The following is a 26,882-nucleotide window of genomic DNA, read 5'->3' on the forward strand; positions in this document are numbered from 1 at the left end:
ACCTTGGTGGGGGTAGGCTTCCTGCTGTTTAGGCAATCTCAAATGGCAGTGTTTGACCTTCCAGCCTGGAAAACAAAAGGATTTTCATTTTCCAGGAACTTGCCCAGCCCATGCCCGCGCCGGCCGAGTCACATTGCTGGGTGACCTTCAGGCACAGAAGCCACTTCCATCTGGGACAATGGAACCCCAAGTGCCAGAGTTTCTCAATACCCGGCGTGGCTATCTGTCCCATTCAAAACCCGTGGGAGTCTGAAATCGTCTGTGTTGGAACAAGCGGGCCTTCAGACTGGGCTGAGGGAGCAAGCACCCGGGGTGGATGGGCTGTGGCCGGCGGCCGGCTCCGGGGCTGCCGACCCCCAGCAGCCACGCTGCCTTTCACATGAAGAAGGGCTGGGGATGTGGGAGAGGCCCCATGGGGAGCTGCCATTTCCGGAAGCCCCATGGATTTGACCTCACCTGCGTGACCTTTCCTGGGCCGCAGTGGCTCCGAGTCAGTGGCAGGAGAGTGAGTAAAATCTCACCCCTGTGCTACATGGGACTGCCGGAATGTCTCGGGGTCGGGAGAAATGTGGCAGATGCCGGTGAGCACAGGCCGGCAGCACAGACGGGGCCAGAGCCGGCCTCTCAGAGGGCCCCAGGGGCTGGGCGCCCGCCGGATGACCAGCTCCCTCCCCGCTAGAGAAAGAATAAGCCTCTCGACTTGCAAGTTACCTAAGGGAGCGTTTCCCAGAGTCCCCTTGGGGGGGCGTCAGGACGGGAGCGATTGGCAAAGGAGAGCCTCCGTTCCCCAGTAACCTAGGTAACCGCTGCTGTCCAGGCAGAACAGCACGCGGACCCTGGCGAAGGTTCGGCTCTGTCATGATTCCGGGGAGTGTGATTGTTTTGTCCTTCGGAGCCCTTGTCTTCTGGTCTGTGACGCGGGCACCAGCCCCTCACTGAGCAAGGCACTGCTGGGGTGGGAGGCTGGTGTGAGGCTGGGACTCCTCACTCCTGAGACATCCCTCCCGAATTTTTATCCACCACACGTGGGTGTGGGACCAGCCTGTTTGGTGTTTGCTCCCCTCCTACCAGTCTGGATGGATGTGGTTTCTTTAATTCCATAGTTGTGAGACTTCCATTCAACTGGATTTCTGACAGTTCTGAGTGACGGTTGTTCTGTAGTTTAGTTGTAATTTTGTTGCGGTTGTGTGAAGAGGTGAGCCGTGTCTGCCTACACCGCCATCTTGACCAGAAGTCTCTTCTGTGCTTTTTGTTGGTGGAACACCGCTGCCTCGGGCAGACTCAGAGGTCCTCGAATTTCTGAGGGTCCTGCAGGGGAACGTGAGGGCTGATGACAGAACTTAGAGGGAGGGAGAGGGTCTCTTTTTCTTGAGCACCATCCAGAGGCCTGAAGGGGCTACGTTACAAGTTAAGTCACCATGGTGGAAGGGGTTTGCGTTTCAGGACAAAGGTTGGATTAACTGACTTCTCTCCCGCGGGCCGCCCCTTGAGATGCTGAGATGGGAGTTGGGGACGTTTTGGATGTGGCCTAGCAGGGGGGACTGGGGCAATGCAGGTGGCGGATGAAATGGGTCTCTGCTGCCAAGAACTCTCTGGTCCCGCGCGTGACCAAAGCCCACGTCACCCCACGATGACAATCAGTACCCAGCGGGGAGTACAAGTTCTCTGTGCTTTGGGGGGCTATGAGGGTGGGAGACAGAGCTTCCTGGAGAGGTCAGCATGTGAGCTCCGAGCTGGGTTGGAGGGCAGGGGTGGAGAGACCGGAGGTTGGGCCGGCAGTGACGGGGGCCCGGGGTCAGGAGTCCAGGTTTCAGCAGGTAGGCCGCTAGTCCCAAGGTGCCTCACCTGCCTGCTCCTAGTTTCCCGTGGCCAAGGCTCTGGTCCTGCTTACCTGCCTCTGACCATTCCCTCCAGGTGAAATGATGTCCACCTCAGGGCCCATCCCCGCCCCGCCCCCACCTTTGAGAATGCTTAAAGTCCAGTCTGTCTTCATAGCCACGGCTTTCCCGTGTGGGATTCACCTTCTCTCTAAGACGTGTGTGTACCTGCAAAGTCACGCTCGCAGGGCCTTCTCGGGCACGCAGGCGTGTGCCAGAGTGTCAGGACGTCCTGCGGGTCCCCAGGGAGGTGCCAGGAGGGAACGGAAGGGACCCTCCGCTCTCTCCTCTCAGCTCTCACACTGCAAACACGCGCCCTTTCTGTGGTCTCTCCAGTGTCACAGGCTTGCATTTTTGTGCATGTTGCTGTTGGAAGTGTCCCCGAGGGAGCGCAGTGCTAAGTGCTGTCCTGTGTCCCGAGCTCAGGGCGGTGTCAGACGCTGCTGGCTGCGAGTTCCCACTGGGGAGCTCTACCCTCGGTGAGAGTGTGCAGACAAGTGCCCGCAGGACGGGGCTACACACTTATCTGCAGGTGCAGACGGGACCGGGCGTGTGGGGACCCGGCCCTGCGTGTGCCCAGGGCCGACCGCTGTCCGAGATGCCCTGACTCCGGGTCCAGGCATCACCACTGCGGATGGTGACACCAGATGGACCTGTGTTTGGACCCACTTCCGTTACTTTCCACATCCTGTTATTGTCATTTTTTGGAGCACTTCTGATCCTCCCAGTCGCTGGCAAATGGCCGGGGGCAGGGCCTACGATGGGAGGACGGAGGCCACAGGTCGGATGCAGCGGAGAGACATGGGTGACTGTCAGTGTCCGGGCGGTAGCACTGGGCAGCTAGGATTGGATGGCAGACACCCATGTGGGGGGGACCCAACAGGACACAAACTGGAAGCATAGACTTGGGGGGAGCCCCGCAGCCAGGTTGCCCAGTTCACGTCCCAACGAGGCCACTTGCTCATCCCCTGGGGAGGTCCCTATGTTTACCCTCACTTCACTCTTCTTACCTGTAAATTGGGTCAGGAATCGCGCCTGGCTTACAAGGCTGTTGGGAGCAACGAGAGGAGCTGGCGAAGGTGAAAACACTTAAAATGACGCCTAGCACGTGGAAAATTCTCTACACGTCTCCTGTCATTGTTGGTGGGGGGGGGAACAGGCACGTCAATCAGGACGGGGGCCCCCGTCTGTCACCCTTATACCCCCTTCTGCCTCATCAACAAGAACATCCCCTTTAGCCTCTTTTTTAGGCTGGAATTCTGTTCCTGGACTCTCTCTGCCAGCCTATCCCCAGCTGCTGTTCCCTGGAAGGGACCCGCTCACATGACTGTCATCCCAGAAAGGGGCCGGGAGGGAAGCATGGAGCAAGTGACAGGTCCCCAGGACCACTCTTTGTCGGGGCCCAGGGCCATCGGAGAAGTAAGTCCGGGGGCGACGCCAGTGGCAGCTGCAGGAGGGGGTGTGAACTTACAAGACAGGGCTGGAAGTCCTGTGGTGACCGTGGGTTTTTGAGCTGGGAGCAGACTCGTGGTGGCACAACCCTCTGAAGGGTGACGCCCGTGACCTCGGCTGAGCACCCACCCTGGCTGACACGGTGCCCTGAGGCAGCCCTGCACTTTCCTGAGGAGGAACCAGGGGCTGGAGTGGAAGACGCTCCCTTGTCAGTGGGCTCCGGTGCCAAATCCAGGCCAAGGAAGACCCAGCCAGAGGGTCCCCTGGAATGGGGGCAGTGTGTCCCCTATAGCTGTGCCATCGGGGCGGTGGCCCCACGCAGTGGGAGATGTTCCCAGCAACGTCTCCATCCGGCGGCAGGTGGAAGAAGGTGGAGAGAGGGCCGCTCGACCCCACAGAACAGGTCACCTTTCAGTGCCCTGGCTTTCTAGGGGACAAGCCTAGCGCTTCCTTCTAAAACTTGAAGAGCATTGTTCTCGGACCCGGCTGGACCTGAGGGGCCCGTGTCAACTTTGGCGGGAACCAGCGGGTAGATCTCTGGCAAACGCCTGCCCCTGGGAGGAAGACTCGAGCAGCCAGCCCCGGGTGACATCAGGGAAGGTGCGTTAGGGTGGGTGGGACCAAGTGCCAACAGTGGGCAGCACAGGGGAGGAGCTTCTGGAGTCAGGACCAGGGGGACGTGCCCAGTGCTTACCTGTTGCAGAGAAGAGAGCTCCGTGCAGGGCAGGTGGGCCCTGTGGAGGCTTCGGCCTCCCTGGCATCACCACAGGGAGCCAGCGCTGACATGGGGCCCACTTGTCTGCCTCAGGGTCCGAACCAAGGGCCTCAGGGGTGGGGGAGGGGGGCCACGCACAGGGCCCACCTCTCACCTTGTGGCGGAGGAGCCTCCGGCTTGGAGAATGTGAATGAGCTGCCCCACGTAGCCCAGCACACTGCAGTCACCCTTTGGTTCCCAGGATGGGTGTGAGTGTGGCCTGCTCCTGGGTCCTTGGACATGTGACCTGGGCATGCGGGAGGTGGGAGGGTGCTGGAGGTGGGAGGGGACTTTTGTTTCCCTCTCCGACCCGAGGAAATGGAGACCTGGCTGGCCTGGTGGACCTCTGTGGGGGGAGCCCAGGCACCTGCGGGAGCCAGCTGCTGTCTGAGGGGGGCTGCAGCCTCAGGCCCCATGGAAAAAACCAGAAACTCTACGTTGATGTTGCCTCCTCAGCTGATCTGCCACGGGGCTGTTTGCTCTGCGGGGACTCGCAGCCACCGTGCCTGCCCGCTGCCGCAGGAACACCGCATGCCCCTCCGGGGTCCCCTGGGCTCGTCAGGCTCCTGGCCTGTGACCTGGAGCGGCCAGGGCAGCGGAAGCAGCAGAACTGGCCAGACAGGGCTGCCCTGCACTTTGGTGTCCCTGAAATCTGGGACAAGGAACGCGGGCAGAAGCCAGAGCTCAGAGCAGCCTGGCTTCAGAGGCACTGGGCGGGCAGGTGGCTTCTCTGTGCCCGTCTGCAGCCTGGCCTTGGAAGCGGCCGAACCAGTTTTCTTACTCAGGGACACACCTCACCGAGTCGTCCTTTGGGCTTCGTAGGTGGGGGTGTGCAGCCCACTCCTACCCCCTCCGCAAAGCCCTGCTCAAGTCCCCTCTCTCCCCAACGTGAGACATTTTGGGGTACCTGGGCTTCCTTCTTCCTTTCCTCCCTCCCTTCCTCCCTCGATTCCCTTATTCCTTCCTCAGTGCATTTGTCCAGAAGTGTTCACTGGACGCCGCTACATACTGGTGCCTGTGGCAGTTTGGGTGGACGGGAAGCTGAGAGTGAGTCTCTGACCCCTCCAGCCACTTCGGCCGGGCCTTGGTCCCAGCTCTGCGAGACTCAGCCCTGTAACCGAGAGTGAGTGAGTTGTGCGTCCCCCATCATCCCTCACCTCCACACGCCCATCCCGCCTCTGCCAGCCTGGCTGCCGAGCCCCTGACAACAGCACCAGCCTCAGCCTCTGTGACGTCTGGACGTGTTCACGTAGAACAAGGGTGGGGGCGGATCGGGGAAGCCTCAGACGAAACCTCGCCCTTAAAAAACGTTCGCTGTGACTTCACCCCCTACCCCGCGTGCATGTCCGTAATCATTGGGAAAGAGGGAAAACAGAAATCTTTATTTTTTAATGGGACATGATGGGACATTAATGACCAGTGACCTCACGGAATGAGTGCTGGTACAATGCCATGTACCCCCCGCACCCGTGCCTACCGTCTGGGTGTTAGAAAATTACACAATTAAGCACAGATTACCGCAGGCACGCCATTACACACTTTATTATTCCGCAGAGACTTTAATAGTAAGACTGTATTTATATGTGCTTTTCATCAGATTATCTCTAATCACTTTACAAATATTATCTCATTAATCCTCTGCCACAGTTTCGTGCATTTCCCTGTTTAGTGGATTAGAAACCCACAACCGGCCGTGATTAGGTGACAAGCACACCGACCCACACTCGGCTTTGCTGCAGGGGCAAGAGCAGGTCACACCTGTCCTCTGCGCCCGGAAGGGACGCCTTCTAATTAGGGAGACTTGGAGTTAAAAGAGTCGTGCCCCAGTTCCCACGGCAAGAGGGGAAATACCATGGGCGCCGGTGGACGGGCTCCTGGGAACTGACGGCGATGATTCCCCGATGCCTTCAGCTCCAGTTTTGAGGAAGCTGGAGCCGACTCTTCCAATATAACCCTTGTGTCCCCACACACACGTGCGTCCGGCGACGGGAGGGACTGGAGGCATGTGGTTTAGACCCACACACGAACACTGTGGTACTCCTACTTGTGAATAGTGGCATCAGAACCAGTTTCTGGACTCTTCTTGGAGGTGAATCTCACCGGGCCAGTGCGGGCAGCTTCCCCAGTATTGGCGACTTCCCCGGTAGCTGCTGTTGTCCCCACACTACACAGGTTGACGCGTGCAGGCCGGAGATGTAGGTGAGTCAGCTGCAGACACGGTGTCGGGCACTCCGACCAGGCCCAGACCCGAGGCAGGTTCTGAGAGGAGAAGGGCCCTAAAAATTGAAATTAGCAAAACCTGCAAACACCAAGTCATGTAGCAGGGTGTCCAGCCCGTGGCCCACAGGCCCCACCCAGCCCAGGATGGCTATGAATGTGCCCCAACGCAGAATCATAAATTCACTTAAAACCTTTTTTGCTCATCAGTGTTTGCATATTGAATGTGGGGCCCAAGACAACTCTTCTCCTTCCAGTGTGGCCCAGAGACACCCAAAGTTTGGACGCCCCTGGGAGGACACAGCTTCTCCTTCCCAAAGCACGGCGCCTTTTCCGACAACGTGAGCAGGTGGGCCGTAGCGCCGCCGGTGTTTGTGTCCTGAGACCTTCTGGCTTGGCTTAACAACATCGTCACGATCTCCATTCTCTGGAAAATCTCCGAATTTCTTCACACATCTAAAAATGGCTCTTAGTGAATGCTCTTGTCACAAAAGGCCACTGGTCTCCAGCCAAGACATCTGCAGAGTGGGTCCCCTATGGGACCAGCCTTGTCCTCGATTTTAACCAAGTAAGCCAGGGTGGGTGGCCACTGAAGGTTAGCACCCTGGGCTGGGCCCCCCGCCCCCAGGAGGCGAAGGCCATGCCTCACCTCCTCCCCGCCAGCCGCCCCGGGCACAGCAGGGCACTCTGAGTACTTTGTATAAAGGAAACAAACTCGGTGGTAACTGTCAGTGATCCGAAAGCCGCGTTTCTCACCCAAATAGCCCGTGATTGTTTTTCTCAGCTTTACCCTCGGGAAAATGGGTGCCGGCCTTGTTTGACTCAGCTCGTCCCGGGGGTTGTGGGTTATGTCAGCCCCTGGGAATCGGCGCGGATGGAGCGGCGGTGCGTTTATGTGTAATTATCACTAATTTACCATTTCAGCCTGACGGCGCAGGAGGACGCGAAGGGCATCAGATCTTCACTTAATGGGTGACTCACGGCGGGGGCTCTTGAAGAAACAAATTACCTAATTAATTTCAGGAAATTTGACCCCTTGGATTAAAAAACAAAAATGATTACAGTTGCCTTTGATGCCATTAACCAGGCCATCCCCGGTCACGGGAACCTCCCCTTCAGTAGGGAAGAGAAGGAAGTGTGGTCAGGAAGGGGCCCTGGGGCACCCACGAGGGGGTTCGGGGGTCTTCTGAGGACCAGCACAGGTGATTCCACGTTCTGTGGCCATTTCCCCATGAGCACGAGGGCCGTGGCGGCCAATGAGGGCCCAGTGTCTGTGGGTTTCAGGTCCAAGGGGACCTCCTGGCACACAGGCGGTGTGACCTCGCCACTGACGACTCAAAACAAATCACAAACTCAGTGACTAGCCTCGGCTGGCTTCCCTCCTCCCCCCGCCTTCATCGAGGACTTCCAAAGCCCTGCTATGCTTTAGCGCTGACACGAGGAGCTTTGGAGCACTGGGAGTCCTTCAAATGGGGTACGTGTGGGTTTCATTCCCCTTCACTCCTATTGTTTCCATTGTTCTCGGGTCAGCGGTGGGGTCTTCACACAACCAAGGACCAGAGGCGGGCAGCCTGTGGTCCTGCAGGGCCCTGGACAACCCCACAGAAGGACTCTGTCTCGGGTGGTCGGTGGTGGTCAGCCCTGGCTGTGGAGCTTCAGACGGGCGGACAGTCCCCTCAGGCACGGTCACGGCTGCTTCAAGAGCAGCCTCATCCACCCAACGTGTTTGTGGTGTCTGGGAGCAGAGGTGACGGAGGTGGTGCCCTGGGTGGGGTGTCAGGGTGTCCCCAGGTGTCACATGTCACACGCGTGGTGGTGGAGAGCCCGCTGGTGTGGGAGGCGGCTGTTTGGTGCCCTCTGTCTCCTTAAGGCTCACGAGGACGTGGACGGAACACATCAACATGTGAAAGGCTCCGACAGCCACCCCGGACCTCACCGAGCAGGCGGGCCAGCTCACCAGCCGACCTCCGGCGACTCTGCGGGACACAGCGCAGCCTGAAGCGTTCCTTGGACGTCTGACCCATCCGTGGGCACTGGAGGACAGCATGCGCCCTGGGCCAGGTTGGGTTCCCTATCTTGGGTGAGGCGACGGCAGGACATGGCAGCTGGCATCTGCGCACAGGTCTGTGCCGCTCTTGGGACAGCCGTGTCGGTGCCCCCCCCGAGGCTCTGGGCTCGGGCGACCAGTGGCTGAGCGTGCTGCTGACCTCCCCCCAAGGAGACCAGGCGGGAGAGAAGCAGGCAGGGCGCTGCCAGCAGCTGCGCTAGTGCCAGAGCGCCTCTTCCACGCTGCTCCGACAGGGCCACGCCCTGCAAGGGAAGACAGCCCGGTCCCTCTGCCTGGATGCTCTGCAGATGCCGGGGGCATGGCTGTGTTGCATTAGCGGGGAGAGCACTTTGTCATCTGTGAAGGCATTCAGGTGTGGGCGGGGCCCCTGAGCCCCCTTTCCGTGCCTCTGCCTGAAGGGCCCTCTTGTCTTCAACGTGATCCCTACCCCCAACCTGCTCCCAGGAAGCCCGGGGGCCTGGGGGCCTGCATGTTCAGGAAGACTGTACATGTGTGCCGACACATGTGTTTGTGCACACACGTGTGTGCACATGGTCATGTGTGTGTGCATTTGTGCACGTGTGTGTGGACACAGGTGCCTGGTGGTCACTGGATTTGTGTCTCAGCTGCTCTTCTTCCGGGGGCGGGGGGGAGGGCCTTCTCCTTCCCCAGGAGTTTTTGGCACCAGGACAGGAACCCTCCTGCTTTCCCAGGGTGACGCCCAGTGTCACGTCTGTTTGCACTCCCCAGACGCCCTGGCGGGATGATGTGTTGGGGTTGGGGAGGAAAAAGAAGCCAGGTTTCCATGAAGAGGAATTTTTCTTTGCGTGGGTCTCAGTGACTTGCATGTGGGGGTTCCTTGCTTTGCTCTTTCAAATCGTTTTATTGGACATGAGGCTCCCAAGTCCAGGGTACATTTCAGGTCATGAGACCTAGTGAATGACCCACCGCAGGGTCAGTTCAAGGCCTTGGAATGACTCCCTCAGGGCGCTCGGCCTGTTAAACAGGCAGCTGCCTTAAGAAACAGTTCTGTTCCATCAGGTTCTCCGACGGCTGTCCCTAGGGTGTGATGGCTTGTGGACCAGACCAGAGAGTTGAGTTAAAACCGGTTCTTCTGAGACGCAGGCAAGTGATGGTGACAGTGATCTCCGTGATCGGTCGTAGAGTGACGCCATCACCACCCTCGTCACCACCATCGCTGCCGCCCTTCATGCTGTGCTGCGATTACAGCAGCATCAGGAGGGACAGGCCACGCTGTCACTGTGCTTGAAAGGTCGCTCCAGGCCGGGAGCTGCAGAGAGAGGGGCCAGCGCAGGGGTACATGATGAAAGTTTGTTTTTGGGGAAGTAGCGATGGAACATGCAGATACGGGGTGCGGGCTGGTTACAACAGGGAGCTCCCCTGGACAGCATGGCAGGGGGCGGGGTGGTCCCCCTGAGGCCACAGGAAGTGGTGTGGGGGGAGGGTTGGGGGTGGAGACAGGTCGACAGCCTGTCAGTCACGGACTGGGAGCTGGGGTGGGAGCTGGGGGCTCTCGCCCTCCCACGGGCACCGCGACTTCCTGGGCTCTGGCACAGAAGCCACCCTGCCTGAGCCCGTGAGAGCGAGGAACGCACAGACGCTCTGCTGCGGGAGATGTTTCCGTGGTGCCTGGCCTGGTGTTTCCCCACTTGTTCACGTCATGGAATCCGTAGGACAGAACAGCATCTGCTCACCACGCCGGAGTGAGCCCGCAGCCAGCTTGCGGCCCGACGTGGCCGGCCACGGTCTGCGGGTGCCCAGGCCCCAGGTGCTGCCCGCCTACCACCGTGCCATGGCCCAGGCTTTGGGAAGCTCAGGCCAGGCCCTCTGCCACCAGTGGTTGTTCTATTCTGCTGGGACGTCACCCAAGTGGACTGCTGGTGGCTTCCCCTCTGTGGTCCTGGCCCCTCCTCCTGAGCCGCAGAACTGGGAGAGGCAGGACTGGAGAAGATGGGCGGTGTGCCGAAGGGCTGTGAGCAGGGAGGAGGAACCCAGCAGAGTCCTGTGCTGACCTTGAATGTGAGCTTCCCACTGGTCTGTCTCAGGATGCCGCTGTGCATGTTGGCGGTGTCTTCCAGCAAGGCTCATGGATGACCTCATGCGCAGCCGTGACCATGATTTCTACTCTGGTTCGCACCCCAGATCCACCGCTTCCTGGCCGAACGGTGGCTCCCCGAGACTCCCTTTCCTTGTTTATTCAGTGTAACGAACGGGCCGCGTCTGCCTCATCCTGAGTGTGGTGCCTGGTCTGTATCGGGTGTGGTGTGCAGCCAGGTGGCAGCGTGAGGTGCGAGGGTTAGCAGATCAACTGAGCAGGCTGCTGGCGGGGGAAGGGGGGCAGAAAAAATGTGACTCTAGGTCCGCCCCTATCCCGGTTGGGGGGAACCACAGGCCCCGAGTGTTGATGCCCGGGGATGCTGTTGGTGGACGGACCTGGTGGGAGCGCGTTTGTGGTCGGTCACAGTGCACGCTGGACTTCCACCTGTCTCTGTGGGCAGGATTTACTGAGAGCGAGTTTTGAGAAGACATAAAATCAGGGGTATTTTAAGGTCAGAGACAGTGGGGGAGTGACTTTGCACGGCACGTCACGGAGTTATCAAAGGATAAGGCGGAACAGACTGGGGACACATTGGCAGGATGACCCCACGGGACAGAAGTTCAGGGGCAGGGAAGTGGGTGGGGCATCTTGGGATTGTCTCCAGTTTTCTAGATAAATGCTTGTCAAGTGGAGAAAATGTTTATTGAAACCACACTGGGCCGTGTCACACGGGGGGCAGGCTGACGTCATGCTGAGGCCCTGCGCTATGGGGTGCCCCCAAATGCGGGTCCCAAGACACCTGTCCCCCAGCGTCAACGGGACTTTAAATGGGTGAACAATGGTGACGCACTTGAGCGCTGTGGAAACAGGAACTCTTGCGACCAGGGCAGACACGGGAGGAAAGGGGGGCCTCAGAGCCAGCGCCGCCTCTTGGTGCCGAGGAACATTTGGAATGGGACCCCCCAGGTGAACTCAGAAGCCTCAGTGTGACTCGTCTCGTGCACCAAGGGCTGCTCAAGTTCAAGTTCATTCCGTAGGCCCCCAAAGTCACAGAGGGCAGGCTCCCACGTGACCGGAGGTTATGCAGCCTGTGGATGGACGCAGCTGACTGAGCCTGGGGAGATGAAAAAAGCCCTTTTTCTGCTCAGCCTCCCTGACCTGGAGTCCAGTGGGGACACTCTTAGCCGAGGCAGGTGAATCAGCTGTTCAGAGAACGGAGACCACAGCGGCCCGATGGGAGCGTGAAGGAAGGCACGGCCACCCCTGCAGCGCCAAGGAACATCAGCCGGTCAACCCAGCAAAATGACCTCTGACACTCGCACCGCTCGTTAGGAAGTGGGGGCTGGCACAGGGGAGCACAGGGGAGCTCATGCCTTTCGGGGGACAGTTGGTATATCTATGTATTTAAAAATTCTTAGCCCCGGCTGGTGTGGCTCAGTGGATTGAGCGCAGGCCTGTGAACCAAAGTGTCGCCGGTTCAATTCCCAGTCAGGGCACATTCCTGGGTTGTGGGCCAGGTCCCCGGTCGGGGGTGTGCGAGAGGCAACCACACACTGATGTTTCTCTCCCTCTCTTTCTCTGTCCCGTCCCCTCTCTCTGTAAATAAATACGTAAAATCTTTAAAAAATTTTTTAAATTTCTATTTAGAAGTTTGTGCTGACATATTGACAATTATTTTAACCTAGAATTTAAAAGTGGTCTGGTAACTCTGAGCCAGGGAGGCATCCCAAGTCCCCCACCACCCGGCCCCCCACCGGGGAGAGTGTTGGGGTCTGTTCTGACCCTGGTGGAAGTTTCCCCTGAGGTCCCCAGGAGGCAGCCACCACATTAGGGTGACTCTTGGCTTTGGGGAGGGGGCAGGAATGAGCCACTCCCATTATTTGGACATTCTCACCCATAAATGAGGCGCCTGGCTTAGGTCTGTTGGGTGTGATTCCCAGAATTCCGCGGTTCCTGCGCCGTGCCTGGTTCTGGGGCCCAGCCTCGCTGAGTATGCTCGTGTCTCTGCTGAAGGAACACGCCGTTACCTTTCAGAGGACAAGTCCAATGCCGTGATGAATAGTGACAGGAAGCGGGGTTTTTTTTTTCCATACAGATACTCCATAAGTATGTGCATTACCTGTCCTTCGTCAGTTGCACTGGGAAAAATAGATGATCGCCGGCCAATCTCTTACAATAATAAGAGCAAGGCACAGCTTAATTGCTCCGGTTAAGTGGCCGTGACTTTGTCGGCGCTCAGAAATGCCATGACCTCAGGCTGCTGGAACCGACCGTGGATTTATGACGGGTGATGGGTGGGGGCGGGGCACTGGCAGGATTTCTTTTCCGGGTCAACCCTTCGAGCACAGGCCCCGACCGGTTACGCCTGAGGTTGGGGAGGTCCTCACGGGGGGGGGGGGGGGGGGGGGGGGGAACAGGGACAGAGGCTCTGGGAAAGCCAGGCGCACTGCGACCCCGGCAGAACAGCGTGTGTGCGGTGTGGCGTCCTCGCCGCCAACATCGTCGTCGTTGGGATGCATGGATGATTTTGTCTGTCTTCCCGCCACCCCCACCCCTTTCCTTTCTGCCCTGAAGCCTTTTAGACAGTTTCCTTCTCGAAGCGCAATCGGCGCTGGGCCTGGCACGGCCGCGGGCACCCAGTAGGTGTTTTGTGAAGATGCGCAGCATCGTAAGAAACACGAGGTCCCCTCAGCCCAGACTCCAGCGGTTTCCCAGATGGCATGTCTCCTCTTCCTCCTGGCAGACAGGGGGACAGGAGGGGACTCCCTGGGATGCCCATGGCTGCGAGGGACGGCGGGGCCTGGCGTGAGGGAAGCTCCGTGCGTGGGGCGGGCCTGGGTGGTTCAAGGACTGAGTCGAGAGCAGGGGTGTGCCCCAAAGTCTGCCCCATCCATCTGAGGTCCCAGTGGGCTTGAGAACCGGGGGCTGTTTAGGGGCGGGGGGCTTCCAGCAGGCACGGGGCTGCTTCTACAGAAACGCGTGGACCTGTGTGCCCTCCCCTCCCCGGGCTTTGGGGCTTTGGGGCTTTGGGGTTTCGGGGCAGTGGAGCTGGAGCCTCAGCCAAGCTGACTGGTGTCCACAGCTGTGCTCTTCCCTCTTCTGGTCAAGCGGACGGGCCGAGAACTGACTTGCCACATGACTCCGTCGGGGACTTTCTCCTGCATGTGCCTGCCACTCGCTCTGTTCTGTTACTTTCTTTGGTGTCAGACAAAGCCATTAACGATGGAGATTCCGACAACATCTTCACAAGGTTTTCCCAGGCTGTTTTCGTGAATCCCCACAGCCCCGTGGGGTCAATGGTCGTCACTAACCCAGCTCGGGACACAGAGACGGGGCTTCCAGAAGGTGAGGGGATGTCTGAGGTCACACGCCCTCAGAGAAGCCTTTTGAACCCCACCCTCTCGGCTGCCACCGGCATCTGTCAGTCTGGGCTCCAGCTCCCGACGTCTCGGACGGTGAGTGCCTGTCACCAACACTTCTCCGAAGCCGTGGTTGGGATGGAAATGCTGGGGTGCTCTCGCTGGTGACTCAGAGCTTCAGTTCCTAGCAAAGCCTTCCGTGGCCAGAAAAGTGCCACTTGATTTAGGGCCACATCTTGGTGGCCCAGGGGGTGCTGAACAGTGGGGGTGGGAGGGTGGGTGATAGCTGAGCATCCTTAAGGGAACATGTAGACCTCAGTGCGTCCAACCACCCCCTTGAAACTGGGACCCTTCCCGAGGACGGTGGAACATGCTGGAAGGCAGTTCCTGCAGGTGGGAGCCATGTCTCGTTTTTTTGCTGTTGTTGTTGTTTTGTTCTCTTGTCTCTGACCTAGAACTGTCTTCAAGGTCAAGTGGGACAAGCAAGGTCATGCTGGCTGCTGGCCACGGCGTGGGCGATGGTCTTCCTTCACAAGAGCAGCGTCCCCTCTTCTTGGCATAAAGTGACCTGGAAATCGTGGTTAAGACACAGAAGGACTCAGGTGAGGCTCCCAGCTCACCTTCCAAGGCTGCTTCTCCCCGAGACTCCGCAGGAGAGCCAGGGACTAGCCAAGGGGGCCCTGTGGACACCCTCGTCCCAAACGACGGGCTTTCTGCTGCTCAGAAGGACCGGCCTCTGATGTTTTTGGCAACTCGCTCGCGCTGAGGGAACTCAGGAAAGCCGCCGCGAGTCCGTGTGGCACGGTCTGCATTGTGCCGCCTCGGACTCCCCTCTCTGCAGCCCTGCGGCCCCCGGGGACCCGCCGCCCTGCGTTTCCTGGCCCTGGGCACGGGCTCTGTGCTGCATTTAGACAGAGGGTGCGTGGGGTTGGGGGAGGCGGGCATGGGCATTGTCTGTCTGTCACCGGGATGAGGGATGAGGAGAAGTTGATGTAAAGTGGAGTTTGGGGTCGGGCCAGCAGGCCATTGTTTGTTACAGGACAACCGTCCGGCTCCTTCTCGTGGTGACAAAAATGCCCGCCAAGGCACCTGCTCTAATTTAGGATGTGAGCTCAGCTGTTCCTCTGGTGCAGACCCCACCCTCGGCCACCCGCTGCCCCCAAACCGCCAGGCCGCCGTGCTGGGAGGTCACACACTCACACTTGATGGGATGGCAGCGGGGCGCGGGCTGTTGTGGGTGCTCCCCGATGTCTGCGACACGTTCCGGAATTTTCCATCTGCAGAAAACTCGCCTGCTGCTTGTATCTTCCCCTGATCTCATACCCAAGGAAATGAAGCCCTTGCCTCCGTACTTCTTGCTTTCTACATTGTACGAGTGTGCGAATTTAGCAATCACGGTCTTGGTTTTGCTATAACAGACTAGATTTGAAGCATTAGCTATGTGTTGGAATGTCCTGTCCTGGTGAGAATGGGCCTCCTGAAAGGATGGCATCATTCTTCCAGCCTGGACAGGCGGTCTGCAAACTGCAGTGGTCACGGAACCTCGGCCTGGATGTGGGAGCCTCTCTCCAAACCAGCTCTGCGGGGCCGTTCAGGAGGACACTCACTCCCTCCTGCCCTCATCGCCCCAGGGAGGAGGTCCCGGCCACTGGGGGGGGTTCAAGTCATCTGTGCTGACTTCCTCACCGGAATGAAGCCTGTACAGTGGGGTGGTGCGTGGGGTAGAGAGGGGTCCCGCCACCCCTGGGCGGCTGCTGCATGTGCCGTCCAGGCCCTGGGTGAGTGGCAGCCACTCCTGGCTCCGAAACAGCCAGCCTGGCACCCGGGGACCACGTGCTCCCTCCTCACTGTGCTGACTGCTCTTGTTGGTTTTCTTCCACGGGAAGTTGCGTGGTGGCTCTTACAGGCCCCCTGTCCATCAGGACACAGGCACTGCATGTTTACCACGCTCCGGGAACCACAGGGAGGCTGGGGGCCCCACGATGGGTCCCATCGGTCCCCAAAGTCGCAGCGTCAAGCAACAGGAGGCAGGCGCAGGCAGACCAGCATCCCCCAGTTCTGAGACAGCCTGAGACCAAGGGCCGGGTCAATGCTGGGGGAGGGGCGGGGGTGGGGGAGGAGCGAGCACTGGATCCCTGAGTCTTCTGCACTGGGCGTCTTTGGGCTCGGGCCCCTGCTTCTTCAGGGCGGCCCACCTGGATGCCAGTTCCCCCTGCGCCCATCCTGGACAAGTGCCCCTTCCGCACGGCACGGCTGCCTGACAGGATTGATGGATATATTAAGGGTTGACGTCTAATAGGAGAACTTCCTTTTAATTGTTACAGAAACAATCTGTGCTGCTGTGGACTATTTTAACGCTACATGAACATTCTAAACACGACAAGGAAACCCAATCAAAGCCGGAGGGCTGTGCACTGTAACACGTGAGCGCCTTCCTCTCTTTGCTGCACGTATTTCTACGGGCTGTGAAAACGAACTATCTGTCCTGTTTTTCCACGTCAGGAGTCATCCTGCGAGTTTCCGTGGCTCTCTGAGTGTCTCTGTAAACAACGTGTTTTAAGGACTGATTAACATTCCAGGGTTTGAATATGCCTTTTGGTTTCCCTTTTTCCTATAACAAATAAGGGTTTTGACACTGTCTTTGTCAGCAGAATATTATGTTTCTATTAGCCATCTTTACTTGCTTTCTTGGGGTAGATTTCTGGACATGGAGCTGGGGGGGCCAGAGGATGTCCCTGCTTTAAAGGACTTTGGTGAGTGTTATCGAAGAATTCTTTCTCGGGGGAGGGATGGAGGCACCCCCACACTGCACCCCCCTCCAGGGCTCCGTGCGCGCCAACCGCCCCCCCACAGGCCTCATGGGCAGAAATGCTGCCTCGCTGATTTACTTATATTTCTTTTATACCAACGCATTTATTTTTTTATCAGCCATTTTTCTTCTCTTTTTAACAAAATTGTATTGTTATTGTTGACTACTGTAGATCCCCCCATTTTTATTTTCTTCTGTGCAAATTCATTCTCTCCCCTAGTTTCCTATCTTCCTCTTGCTGAGTATTTCCACAAGCTAAGCTTCCCAGCGCAGGGCGCTCACCTTGATTACACGCGTGGCAAACGTTTCCTCAGTGCTGGTCTGTTTAATAGGCTTATAATACATTGGGATACAGTTTGTTCTGTTGTGCTCACAGAAACTGTATCTCTGTGTGTCGAATGTTTCCTTTGCTTCTAAGAAGAAACTTAACTGGGATATGAAATGGCTTTACAGGGGTGACTTCAGACGGTCGGCGCTGACGTTTTGGACTTTCCATAAACCTGACTTTCAGAAAATACCTGTCATCACGGCGTTCGATCAGCGGAACTGAGTTCTGCCTCATGTGGACTTAATATGAAGGCCCCGCCCCAGAAAGCTTCTCAGAGGACAAGGCAAGATGTTTCGGGGTGATCTCTCCTTTCTGCTCTGTTTGATAGCCAAGCAGGCAGATTTTTTAAGAAAAATCTTCACCCAAGGACATGTTTATTGATTTGAGAGAGAGAGGAAGGGAGAGACAGAGAGAAAAACATCAATTGGCTGCCTCTGCACACGCCCTGACCAGGAACTGAACCTGAAACCTTTTGGTGCAGGGGACGGTGCTCCATCCCACTGAGCCACCCGGCCGGGGACAAAATATTTTGATTCACCTGGTCCCAGGAGGAGAGGCAAGAGCCAGTCTTCAGGGTCCATTGTCTTGAGGTTCCCCCCAATACTAGTAATGTTTACAATGGGGGTGACAGCCCTTTCTTTGTCCCATTCCCCAAAACCTCCAGTGAAGGTGTCACAGGACGGGGGTGGGGGTGGGAAGGCATCCCCCCCCAAGGTCGGGAGGGAAGCCATTGGAGTTTCTGGGGACAGAGAGGCTGCATTATTTCAGTGTCAGGTTCACCCCTGCTTTGCCCCTCCCCCCACATCACCTTCGTGCAGAGATTCCGTTGAGAATGACTCTCAGGCAGCCGGGCAGAAGGGACGAGGAGACTGTCTCCCAGCATCCCCTCAGGCGTCGTTCTTTCGGAAGTGTGTGGCAGCCACCTTGGGAGGAACCAGAATCTGTTTGCACTCTGCTGGTTACACTAAAGGGACAGTCACCCTGAAAGATGGTCACCAAGTCGTTGTCATGGTCACTTCTTTACCTGAAAAGGAAACCCCGTAACCTGGGACTCGCCAGTACCCCCACTGTGTGAGTGTCCCCATCGAGACATGTCAGACATTCGGGGTTGGATGCCGTGCCAGGCGCATGCCAGCCTTGGGCTGCAGGGCCCTGCTCCCTGTCCGTCTGGAGGCCACAGGGCAGGTCCCGTCTAGCAGGTCCCCCCCCAGTCCCTGGGAAGCTGTGGGTTAGTTCGGGGTCAAGGAGGGGGTGTTTGCTGCCAAGCCTCCTGTCCTGTGCGTCCCTCTCCCAGACCTGCTGAGCGGCCCCGAGGGTCTGAACAGGCTTTGGTGGGGGCCAGAGGGGATGCTGAAAAGCCACTGCCTTGTCCCCTCAAGGGTCTGACTGGACCCCAGTGTAGGAGGCCCCTGAGCCCCTCCTGTGATGTGTTGCCTCGGAGTCCTCCAGACTGAACGTGGACACACACTGCTGGCCCCAGAGCCCCTGCCGGTGCAGCCCGGGACTCAGGGGCCGTCTGCGTTAGGATGTACAGCAAAGGCTCGGGCCCAGGGCAGGGGCGGGGCGGGGGGCTGAAGGAGAGGAAGGCGCGTTCTGGTGGCTTCGCGACTCCTTCCCTGAATAATAGCAGCATGAGTCACGGCCCCGGGAGAGTTCTTGTGGTGACTCAGACCAAGTTGCCCGCGAGCCTTTCTTCTCCGGGCAGGACAGGGCTTGACCTGTAGTTCTGGACTGCGCTGACGGCTCTGGGCCAGGAATTTTATTTGTCTCCATTCTGGGGGCAGATGGCGGGGCAGACCCGAACCCCCCCACCTCGTGGAAACGTCGTTCCAATCCAGGTGTGCAGCCGCAGACACTTCCTGCGCAAACGCGGGAAAGCTACTTCCCGAGCGGCCACTCTGCGGGCGGTCACCGTGCCGCCCCCGCCCGGGCCGCGCACCCCAGGGCCCCGGACTCTGCCCTCGGCCTCCGCTTGTTCTCTCCTCTGTCCCTGTGAGCCCATGACAAGCCACGGGGACCCGGTGACTCACAGGAAGACAGAACACCCACTGCTCCGCACCCGGAACCACGCAGGGCGGTGATGACACCGGTCTCGGGTCACAGCTGGTCATCGGAGGCTAGAATCCGAGTCCTCTGGTCACTAGTTCTGTGCTCACTTCTTTTTTTTTTTCAAGGGGGGAGTGCTGAGATCCCGGCCATAAATTTCCAAACGTCAGTGTACACCCATTCCTGTTCCACCAACGTCTACGGAGTGCCTCCCACCCCTCGCCCCTCACCGGCGGCCTTCGCCATGGACTCGGCGCCCACGGCGGGTTCGTGTCCCTGAAATGGACGGCCATGTTCCTCTCGAGGGCTCGGGTTGTGACAAGCCACGCTGTGATCCTCCACAGGTTTTCCAAATGCTGGGGTTCTCTCGGGGCCTTGCTCAGGGCTTATGCCAATTTCCCTGAGTCACTTACCCACTCGAGGGGCAGTGACAGGGAAATTGATGAATGGGGGCCCCTCTCCCGTGGGGGCCTGTTCTTATAGAAAGACGGGAGCTTTGGGGAGGTGGCCCTTCGGCCCAGGCGATGACAATATTTACGGAGGGCCAGCCTGTGCCATGTCCACAGCGTGGGCTCTAGAACAGAGCTGTCGCGGTCCCAGTCCCCGTGCTCCGCACATGGGGGGGACCTTGGTTTCCTCCCTTGGAACACGGGGAAGATCCAACAGCTGCCTTGCTGCGTGCTTGTGGCGAGTACAGGGCGCTGCCCACCACGCACTCAGCTTGGCACTGACTTAAATCGAGGGCTCAGTCATGGCCGGCATGCGGCAGGTGTGCCCTGTGGGGCCCTGGTGGGGTTCCCGGTGGCTGAGGAGACAGCTTTGGGGGGATGGCCTTGGGGTGGGAACCCCATTGTGCAGTCTCCCCGTTTGCCTGCCAGACTGGCTGGGGTCCCAGTGCCCCTCAGGGAGCGAGGCGGGGCCTGTCCCCGAGTGCTTCTCCTGAATGCTGAGCCTCTGCTCTCCACCGCGACATCCCTCTGACTGCCCTGACCTCTGTGACCAGCGGTGGCCTGACCACTCCTGGGACTTGACTCCCCATAACTGAGCGGCTCTGTGCAGGGAGCATGAGGGAGGCACTGCCCGGTGGCAGCGATGGCCCTGGCTGTCCCAGTGTCCCTAGTGCCACCCAGACCCCACGGTGGGGGCTCACCACTGCGCCACGTCTTTCCCAGAGTGGGCGCTGGGCAGCGAGTTTCCGGACGGGACCCAACGCATGTCCTTGGAGAGTGAGCGACGTCCGTGGCCGGGTGGCACCCTGGCTAGCACTGCGGGCAAAGGCCCCTCGCGTCCACGCCCCACCTGAGACGGCTTCCAGGAGCAGCCGTGGGCTTCGGGCTGTCTGTCCCTCTTGAGAGTGGGCTTGCATCTCTCCCGGTCTCCCTGGCACGTGGCCAGCGCGTGTTCAACAGCTGTGCCTCCTTTGTTTATTGTGGTGAGTGAGCGGGTCGCAGTACCCGTCACTTCCCCCGCGTGTGAGCACGCAATCCTGCGGCGTCGGATTCATTCACAGTGTTGCGTGACCGTCACCTCTATTTATACCCAAACCTTTCCATCTTCTCTGTCGTCAGCTCAGGCCCCACGCACATGGCTGCCCTGCCCTCCCCTCCCCGCTCCAGCACCCTGGGGCCGCTTCCTGTCTCCAGGGACTTGTCAGCGGCTACTTCTCCAACCGACTTCTAAATGTATAGACTATTTCAGACCCAGAGAGCTAAAAATACTCCAGGCATGCTCCCCAGCTAAAGAGGGGGGGCAGACAGATAAGGTTTGAAACAGCGAGGTGCCCCTTTCCGAGCTCGGAGCGAGTACCCGTGGATCACGGGCAACTCCGCGTCGCGTGCTCTGAAAGTGCGGCGTGAACGGCCTGCTCCCGTCCCGACGCACACGTCCCCGCCAGGACGGAGGCTTGCCTGCGGGTCGCCGAGTGCTCGCTTCTTCATTTTCGGGCTCCGGCTGGAGATCATGCGCGGTGTGAACCCATCACCGCTGGGGACCGGCCTCCTCTCAGTGACCGGCAGCGGGGCTGGACTCTCCTTGGATTTCACGAGGACGGCGGCCTCCCTCCCCTGGCAGTGTTTCCGCTGCCCCGGCGGTCGGGCCGCCACAGGATCCAGCCCCGCTGACAAGCGTCTTCTTTAAAGAACTGTATCTGTTGTTGAAGAGCCTCCTTAAAGAAGGTAACCAATGGAGCCGTTGGTGGGGTCCCTTCCTCCCCGGACGATGGCCCTGCTTTCCGGCACCACCTTGGCAGTTAGGGACTCTCCTGAGTCCCTCTGGGAGGCCTGCAGCCTCTCCCGCCAGCTGGTGGCTCCAGGAGCCCGGGGTGAAGGTCTCCGTGGGGAGGGACAAAGGGGCAGGTGCTGTGCGACCTTCAGACCCCGGGGCCTCAGGCACCAGGCAAGGATGTCTGCCGTCCAAAGGCAAACCCCTCAGGGTGCCACCGGCCCCAGGGTTTGGGCCACACAGCCCTGGCGTCTTTTCCTGGAGTGCCACCTCGGGGGTGACCTCACCCCGACCTCTGCGGCTGCCACTGTGGGTGTCCTGGCTGAGGGCCCCGGGTGACATTTGCCTTCCTTTACCTGCAACCTGTCACACTCATCTGCGCTGCAGGCAGAGTGACAAGTGTTACTGGAATAAATGTTTGCCTCCCTTGCGGTTCCACAGCCCTCGGTCCCTCGCACGCATCTGCGCCCCGCCCCCATTCACGTGCCCACGTCGGAGGCCTCCTGTGGGGACCAGACCCCCAGCGCCCATGTAAGAGCTCGGCGGCATTCAGCCATTCCTCGTGCCCCTCAGGCGGTGGCACGGCTCCTCGGTGGGGCCCTGCAATTCTCCCACACATCACACCCTCTGGTCGTCACCATGTTCCCCCCCCGACCCTGCACAGATAGCCGGGCTCCAGGGGAGGTGACACAGAGCGGGGGACGGACTGCAGCTCCGTGTGTGTGCCCTGTCCTCACCGGTGGGGGCCGCCCCGCTGAGGAGGCAGCCTGAGTGACAATGGGGAGCTGTGCCTCGCCTGACAGACACACGACGGCTTGCTCTTTCCTGCCTGCAGGCTCTCCCGAGACTCAGACCGCTTCCCACTGAGTGGGGCAACTGGTGAGTGACCACACAGTCCCGGCCCCCGCATGGCTGGTCACCATTGGGGTGATTGGGCTGCACCCCGGAGATGCCGTGAACACCCTCCCGGCGATTCGGGTGGGGGCCTCGTGGAGGTCAGCGGGGCGTGGCTCACAGCCTTTGCTGGTCGGGCAGGGGCTCCAGGGACGGTCCTAGTTCTCGCAGCCGCCTCTGCTTCTCACTCACAGACGCAGACCTGTCCTTGCTGGCTCCCAACGGTCTCATCGCTGAGTGTTTGCGAGTGTTTGCGAGCCCGTCCCCATGGCCCCGAGTGAGGCCATCGGCCTACGTAAATTCCGGTTTCGGGGGTTTTCACCCATTCTGGCCATGGCTCCATCCCTGCCTGGCAGGACTCTGTCCCATGTCCAGCGTCGCCAGTCCCTCCCCGACGTGGAGCCTGCGCTGACACTGCCCAGCAGAGTGGAGCTGAGTGACGTGCGGAGCCGTCGCGGGTCTGGCTTGTCACAAACCCTGTTAGTAGAACGCCGTCCGCGGGTCCCGTGAACCGGGATGAACGTGACGTCATAGACACAGATGGACAGAAATGTGGCTGTGACTCTCGGCCACCACACCTGGCAGCTGGCCTGCGCCACGTCCCAGGTCCTGTTCGAGGCGTGTTCTTTCTCTGTCCCCACGTCGTGGGGCATTCGAGCTCACAGAGTGACAGCCCAGCTTCCACGAGCAAAGTGCTCATAGCATCTCTGTCACCCCGAAAACCCCGGAGCAGAGGCTCCCACAAGCACCTGCCCGCGTGCAGGGTGGGGACAGGACCCGTCTCTCCTGGACCGTTTGGGGGGAGACCCCTTAGGTACCTGGGAAGGGGCACGGGGTCCCTCTGAGTGCTCCCTGAAGGGGGGGCGGCGGGTGCCCAGCAGAAAGGTGAGCTCGGCTGGCAGGATGGCAGGCCTGGCAGGAGTCGTGGGTGCAGCCCTGGGGGGCCCACGCTGGATATGGGGACCTCATAGCCACGACACCGGAGGAGGGTCAGTAGGGACTCGGGGCCCAATCGTGCCTCTGGGGCGGGTCCTGGGACTGGACAGCAAGGAAGCAAACCTCTGCCCTGGATGTGCTGGCTCCTGAGAGGCCAGAGCCCAGAGCCAAAGGACAGCCCAGCGCTGGGAGGGGAACTGGCCTGGGTCAGGGACAGGGGCTGGCTTCTCCTGGCCCAGCCCCCCAGGATGGGGCGGGGCTGTGACTGTCCAGGTGGGTTCCAGCCATCCACGGAGAGCAGCACAGATCTGCTCGGCCCTCAGAAGCTCTCTGGTGTCCCTGTCATGTTCCACGGCCATTGAAGGGCCACGGCCTGCTGGGTCCCTGTTCATCCAGGCGCTGCCGTGTACAGGGGCGGGAGGAGCCACACTGTGTCCCGGGGAACAGCCCCAAGGAGCCGCAGGGAGGACGTCCCTGTCCTGTCTGTGGCTCCATCCTTACACGGTGTGACTTCTCAAGCTGCCCCGCTTGGCCCTTCCCTTGGGGGAGATTTCCACTTGAACACGCACCTCTTAGTTCTTCAAGCAGGAAGTGCGATTCCCCTCCCAGGAAGCTGCTCGGGGTGTGCAGAGGGGGGTGCCCCTCGTGAGGGAAGCGTGCGAGCAGAGCTGACCTGCAGGCCGACCTTCTCGGGGTGGGCAGCCACTCCCTGCTCCTCGCATGCACTGGGGTTCCCCCTCCCTCGCCCTTATCAGGAGTTGTCCTGGGAAAAGATGCCTATCAGCCGTTTCCATGCTGGTGTGAGTGAGCTCCGCGAACACGTCCCTGATTCATTCAGTAAATATTAACTGAGGGCCGCCGAGTCCCAGGGACTGGGGCGCCGGGAACTCGCCCCTGAGCTGCGAGGGAGAGAGAAACAGGCCCTCGGGAGCCCAAGTGGGGAGTGTGGTGCGTTCGGGGGCAACCGTGGGAGCGTGGCAGCTGCTTGACGTGAGCAGGCGCTGGTCAAGGAAAGTTTCTGGGGGGAGGTGACATCTGCACTGAGCCTTGAGGAAGAGGGGAGGAGGGAGGAGGGAGGAGAGGTGTGGGTGGGGTCAGGCAGAGGGGCGGGCGCAGCAGCCACACCCCAGGTCATGGGCTGGAGGGCTCGGGGGTTCAGTGTCCTGGGAGCCAGGCCCTCCCTGGGGCAGGTGGCTCAGCCCCTGGGCACGGTGGGGGGTTCGGAGCAGGAAGTCCGCACGGGCCTGCTGGGTGTTCATGGGCTGAACCAAAGGGAATCACCAGCGATCAGTGCCCACGGGAGTCTCGGTTTAGCGTTGGCCGCCCCAACAGACAGGCTGCTTGGCGGGGGGCTCTGCAGAGGGCAGGTGGGAGAGGTCATCGTGGGGCCGCCGGGGGCCCGGGGTTGTGAGGCTCCGAGGTAACTGTGAACTGTGCTGTGCACTCAGGAATGGGTGTGGGGAGGCGGGAGAGGGGCCAGCGTTTAGGAGGTAAAACTGGCAAAGAGGGACAGACTGGGTGCCCGGCTTGACCCAGGGTGGGGGGGTGCATCCAACCAGGAGAGGGGACCCAGATGGAAGTCGGAGGGCAGAGGCTCAGGGAGGCCGTGGCAAGTCAGTTAGATGAATTCAGGTAGCAGTGCATAAACTCACGTGTGGCCTGACAGAGGAACGAAGCTTTAATGGTGGGATTATATTATTTTAAAGATTTTTTTTTAATTTACTGATCTGAGAGAGAGAGAGATTTGTTGTTCCACTTATTGATGCATCATTGGTTGAGTCTTGTGTGTGCCCCGACTGGAGATCGAACCTGCAACCTTGGCTCATCAGGAGGACGCTCCAACCCACTGAACTGCCCAGCCAGGGCCTGGAACCGTGTGTTTTAAAGGTGGAGTGGGTGATTTGTGAGGAAGTGTGCGGCCAGTCTCTGGTTGCTCTCAGGTCACAGTGTGCAGGGCCGGCCGTGGTCACATTTACAGACGACTGTCCGTCCCACCAGCACTGAGCCCGAACAGACAGACAGACCTTACTGACTCTCTGACACCCACTCGGGCAGAGCCGTGGAGGCCAGGGCTTCTCAGGGGTCCAGGGCTCAGGGAAGGGAGAGGGCTCGCTCAGGGCGACCCAGCTCAGAGGAGGAGGAGCCAGGGGCCCTGGTGGCGCTGGCAGGCTCTCGTCGAAGTGGTTCACAGGCACTAACTCTTTAGTCCTCAGGCTCAATGACGAGGTGGGCGGGTCCTTCCTCACCCCCAGTTCACAGATGGGGATGCTGGGGCGCAGTGGATGCTGAGGTGCAGGGGATGCTGAGGCACAGTGGTGACTGGCCAGGTCAGGGTGGGAACGAGGAAGCGGTGAGCTCGTGCAGCAGGGACAGTGGGGGGTGGCCCTGCACCAAGGGAACCAAGTGAGGAGCTTGGGCTTGAGGTCAGCAGATGGACAGATGGACGGAGGGACTTCAGAGCTTCTGAGACAGGATGCAGAAGGGTGAGCTGGGCACCTGAGGAAGAGGGGACGGGAGGGACCAGGGCGACGGGACACGGGGCTGCTTAGGTGGCCAGGGTGTGGGAGTGCACACCAGGCCGTCCCCTGGAAGTCTGGCTAAGTTTAGAAAGCATTACAATTGCAGACTACTTGAAAACTACTCAGAAATAACTGAAACAATGACAAAATATGAAGCAACTGCTCCACTGAACAGAATGAAATTCACAAGGGGTGCAGATGCTGACGCCCCCTCCACTGTAAATGGCTAAAAATTCTCAGGGAGCCCCGGAAACGTCTGTTCTTTCACTCGGGGTGATCCCAGCCGTCTGACACTCACGCTCCGTGAGAACAGTGTAGCCATCTGGTGGAACTCCGTGTGTTTTCTCCGCTACATTGTTGCAGGGAGCTGGTCCTGGAGTTGATTTCCTCTTAGTGGATTTGGAAACTGGGAAAGGGAGACAGAAACATCCCCTTTGTCAGTGGTGGGCGGGGCCTCGCTACAGGGCCCTCACGTGGGGGCGGAGCCTGGACTTGGCAAAGACCCTCTGAGGGCTTCCTGCAGCCTGTGGTGGACTCAGTGCTATGTGAGCTTGGGGGTTTATTTAGTGGTAATGTTTTTTAAGAAAGTCTTTAAAAATAAAAAAAAAAACTGTGATAAAAAAGACATAACGTGAAATGCGCCATCTTAACCATTTTTAAGGGTATATAGCCCATTCAATGTGTTCACAACAGACCTTCAGAATTTTTCCATACTGCAAAACTGAAACTCTGTCCCCATTAAACACTAACTCCTACCCGTCCCTGCCCCCCAGCCCCTGGAGTCACCATTATACTTCCTGTTGCCGTGAATTTGATGTCTCGAGGGACCTCATGTGCATGGGGTCTCTCAGCATCTGTCCTGGCTGGGACTGGCTGGCTTTACCTGGCATAATGTCCTGAAGGTTCATCCATGTCGTAGCCTGTGGCAGAACTGCTTTCTTTTAAAAAAAAAAATCTTCACCCAAGGGTATGTTTTCATTGATTGGAGGGGGCGAGGGAGAGAGAGAGACATCAATCAGTGTCTCCTGTTTGCATCGGGGATTGAGCCTGAGACCGTTTGGTGTGTGGAACGAGACTCCAACCACTGAGCCCCCCGCCGGGGCAGGAACTTCTCCCCCTTCGAGGCTGCATCATATCCCACGGCTCGGGCAGACCACGTTGTGGTCATCCGTTCACCCACCAATGGACACCTGGTTGTTCCCGCCTCTCGGCTCTTGTGAGCAGAGCGGCTACTGGACTGGACTTTCTGGACATGCGGTGATTCCATGTTCGACTTCGGGAGAAACAAAACATCGTTCCTGTTACAACAGATTTTAAACCCTGTGATAACCTCTGACAAGTCAGAGCTCCGAGGGTGAACCTTCA

At 59.1% G+C, this 26,882-nt stretch overlaps 1 protein-coding gene across 2 annotated transcripts; it reads left to right on the forward strand.

Annotated features, from left to right (window-relative positions):
- The first annotated feature begins 3,993 nt into the window (after nt 1-3,993).
- On the forward strand, nt 3,994-12,033 carry LOC123480201 (uncharacterized). 2 transcript variants are annotated; one of them, XM_053927267.1, is made up of 4 exons: nt 3,994-5,206; nt 5,731-6,868; nt 7,225-7,774; nt 7,886-12,033. In XM_053927267.1, the coding sequence occupies exons 1-2, from the start codon at nt 4,287-4,289 to the stop codon at nt 5,750-5,752; spliced, it is 942 nt and encodes a 313-aa protein (XP_053783242.1). In that variant the 5' UTR covers nt 3,994-4,286; the 3' UTR covers nt 5,753-6,868; nt 7,225-7,774; nt 7,886-12,033. The 2 variants fall into 2 exon arrangements, with proteins under 2 accessions (XP_053783242.1, XP_053783241.1); XM_053927266.1 differs by having other exon boundaries at nt 6,138-6,868; nt 8,171-12,033.
- The last annotated feature ends 14,849 nt before the right edge of the window (nt 12,034-26,882 follow it).

The sequence above is a fragment of the Desmodus rotundus genome, chromosome 6 (assembly GCF_022682495.2).
Source record: "Desmodus rotundus isolate HL8 chromosome 6, HLdesRot8A.1, whole genome shotgun sequence".
Lineage (NCBI taxonomy): Eukaryota > Metazoa > Chordata > Mammalia > Chiroptera > Phyllostomidae > Desmodus > Desmodus rotundus.

What these genes read in the sequence shown, in the direction of transcription:
- LOC123480201 (XM_053927266.1), top strand. Translation starts at nt 4,287, where the DNA reads ATGGGTGTGAGTGTGGCCTGCTCCTGGGTCCTTGGACATGTGACCTGG. An exon ending in ACTCAGCCCTGTAACCGAGA is followed by an intron (nt 5,207 to 6,137) that starts GTGAGTGAGTTG and finishes ACTTGTGAATAG; the next exon opens with TGGCATCAGAACCAGTTTCT.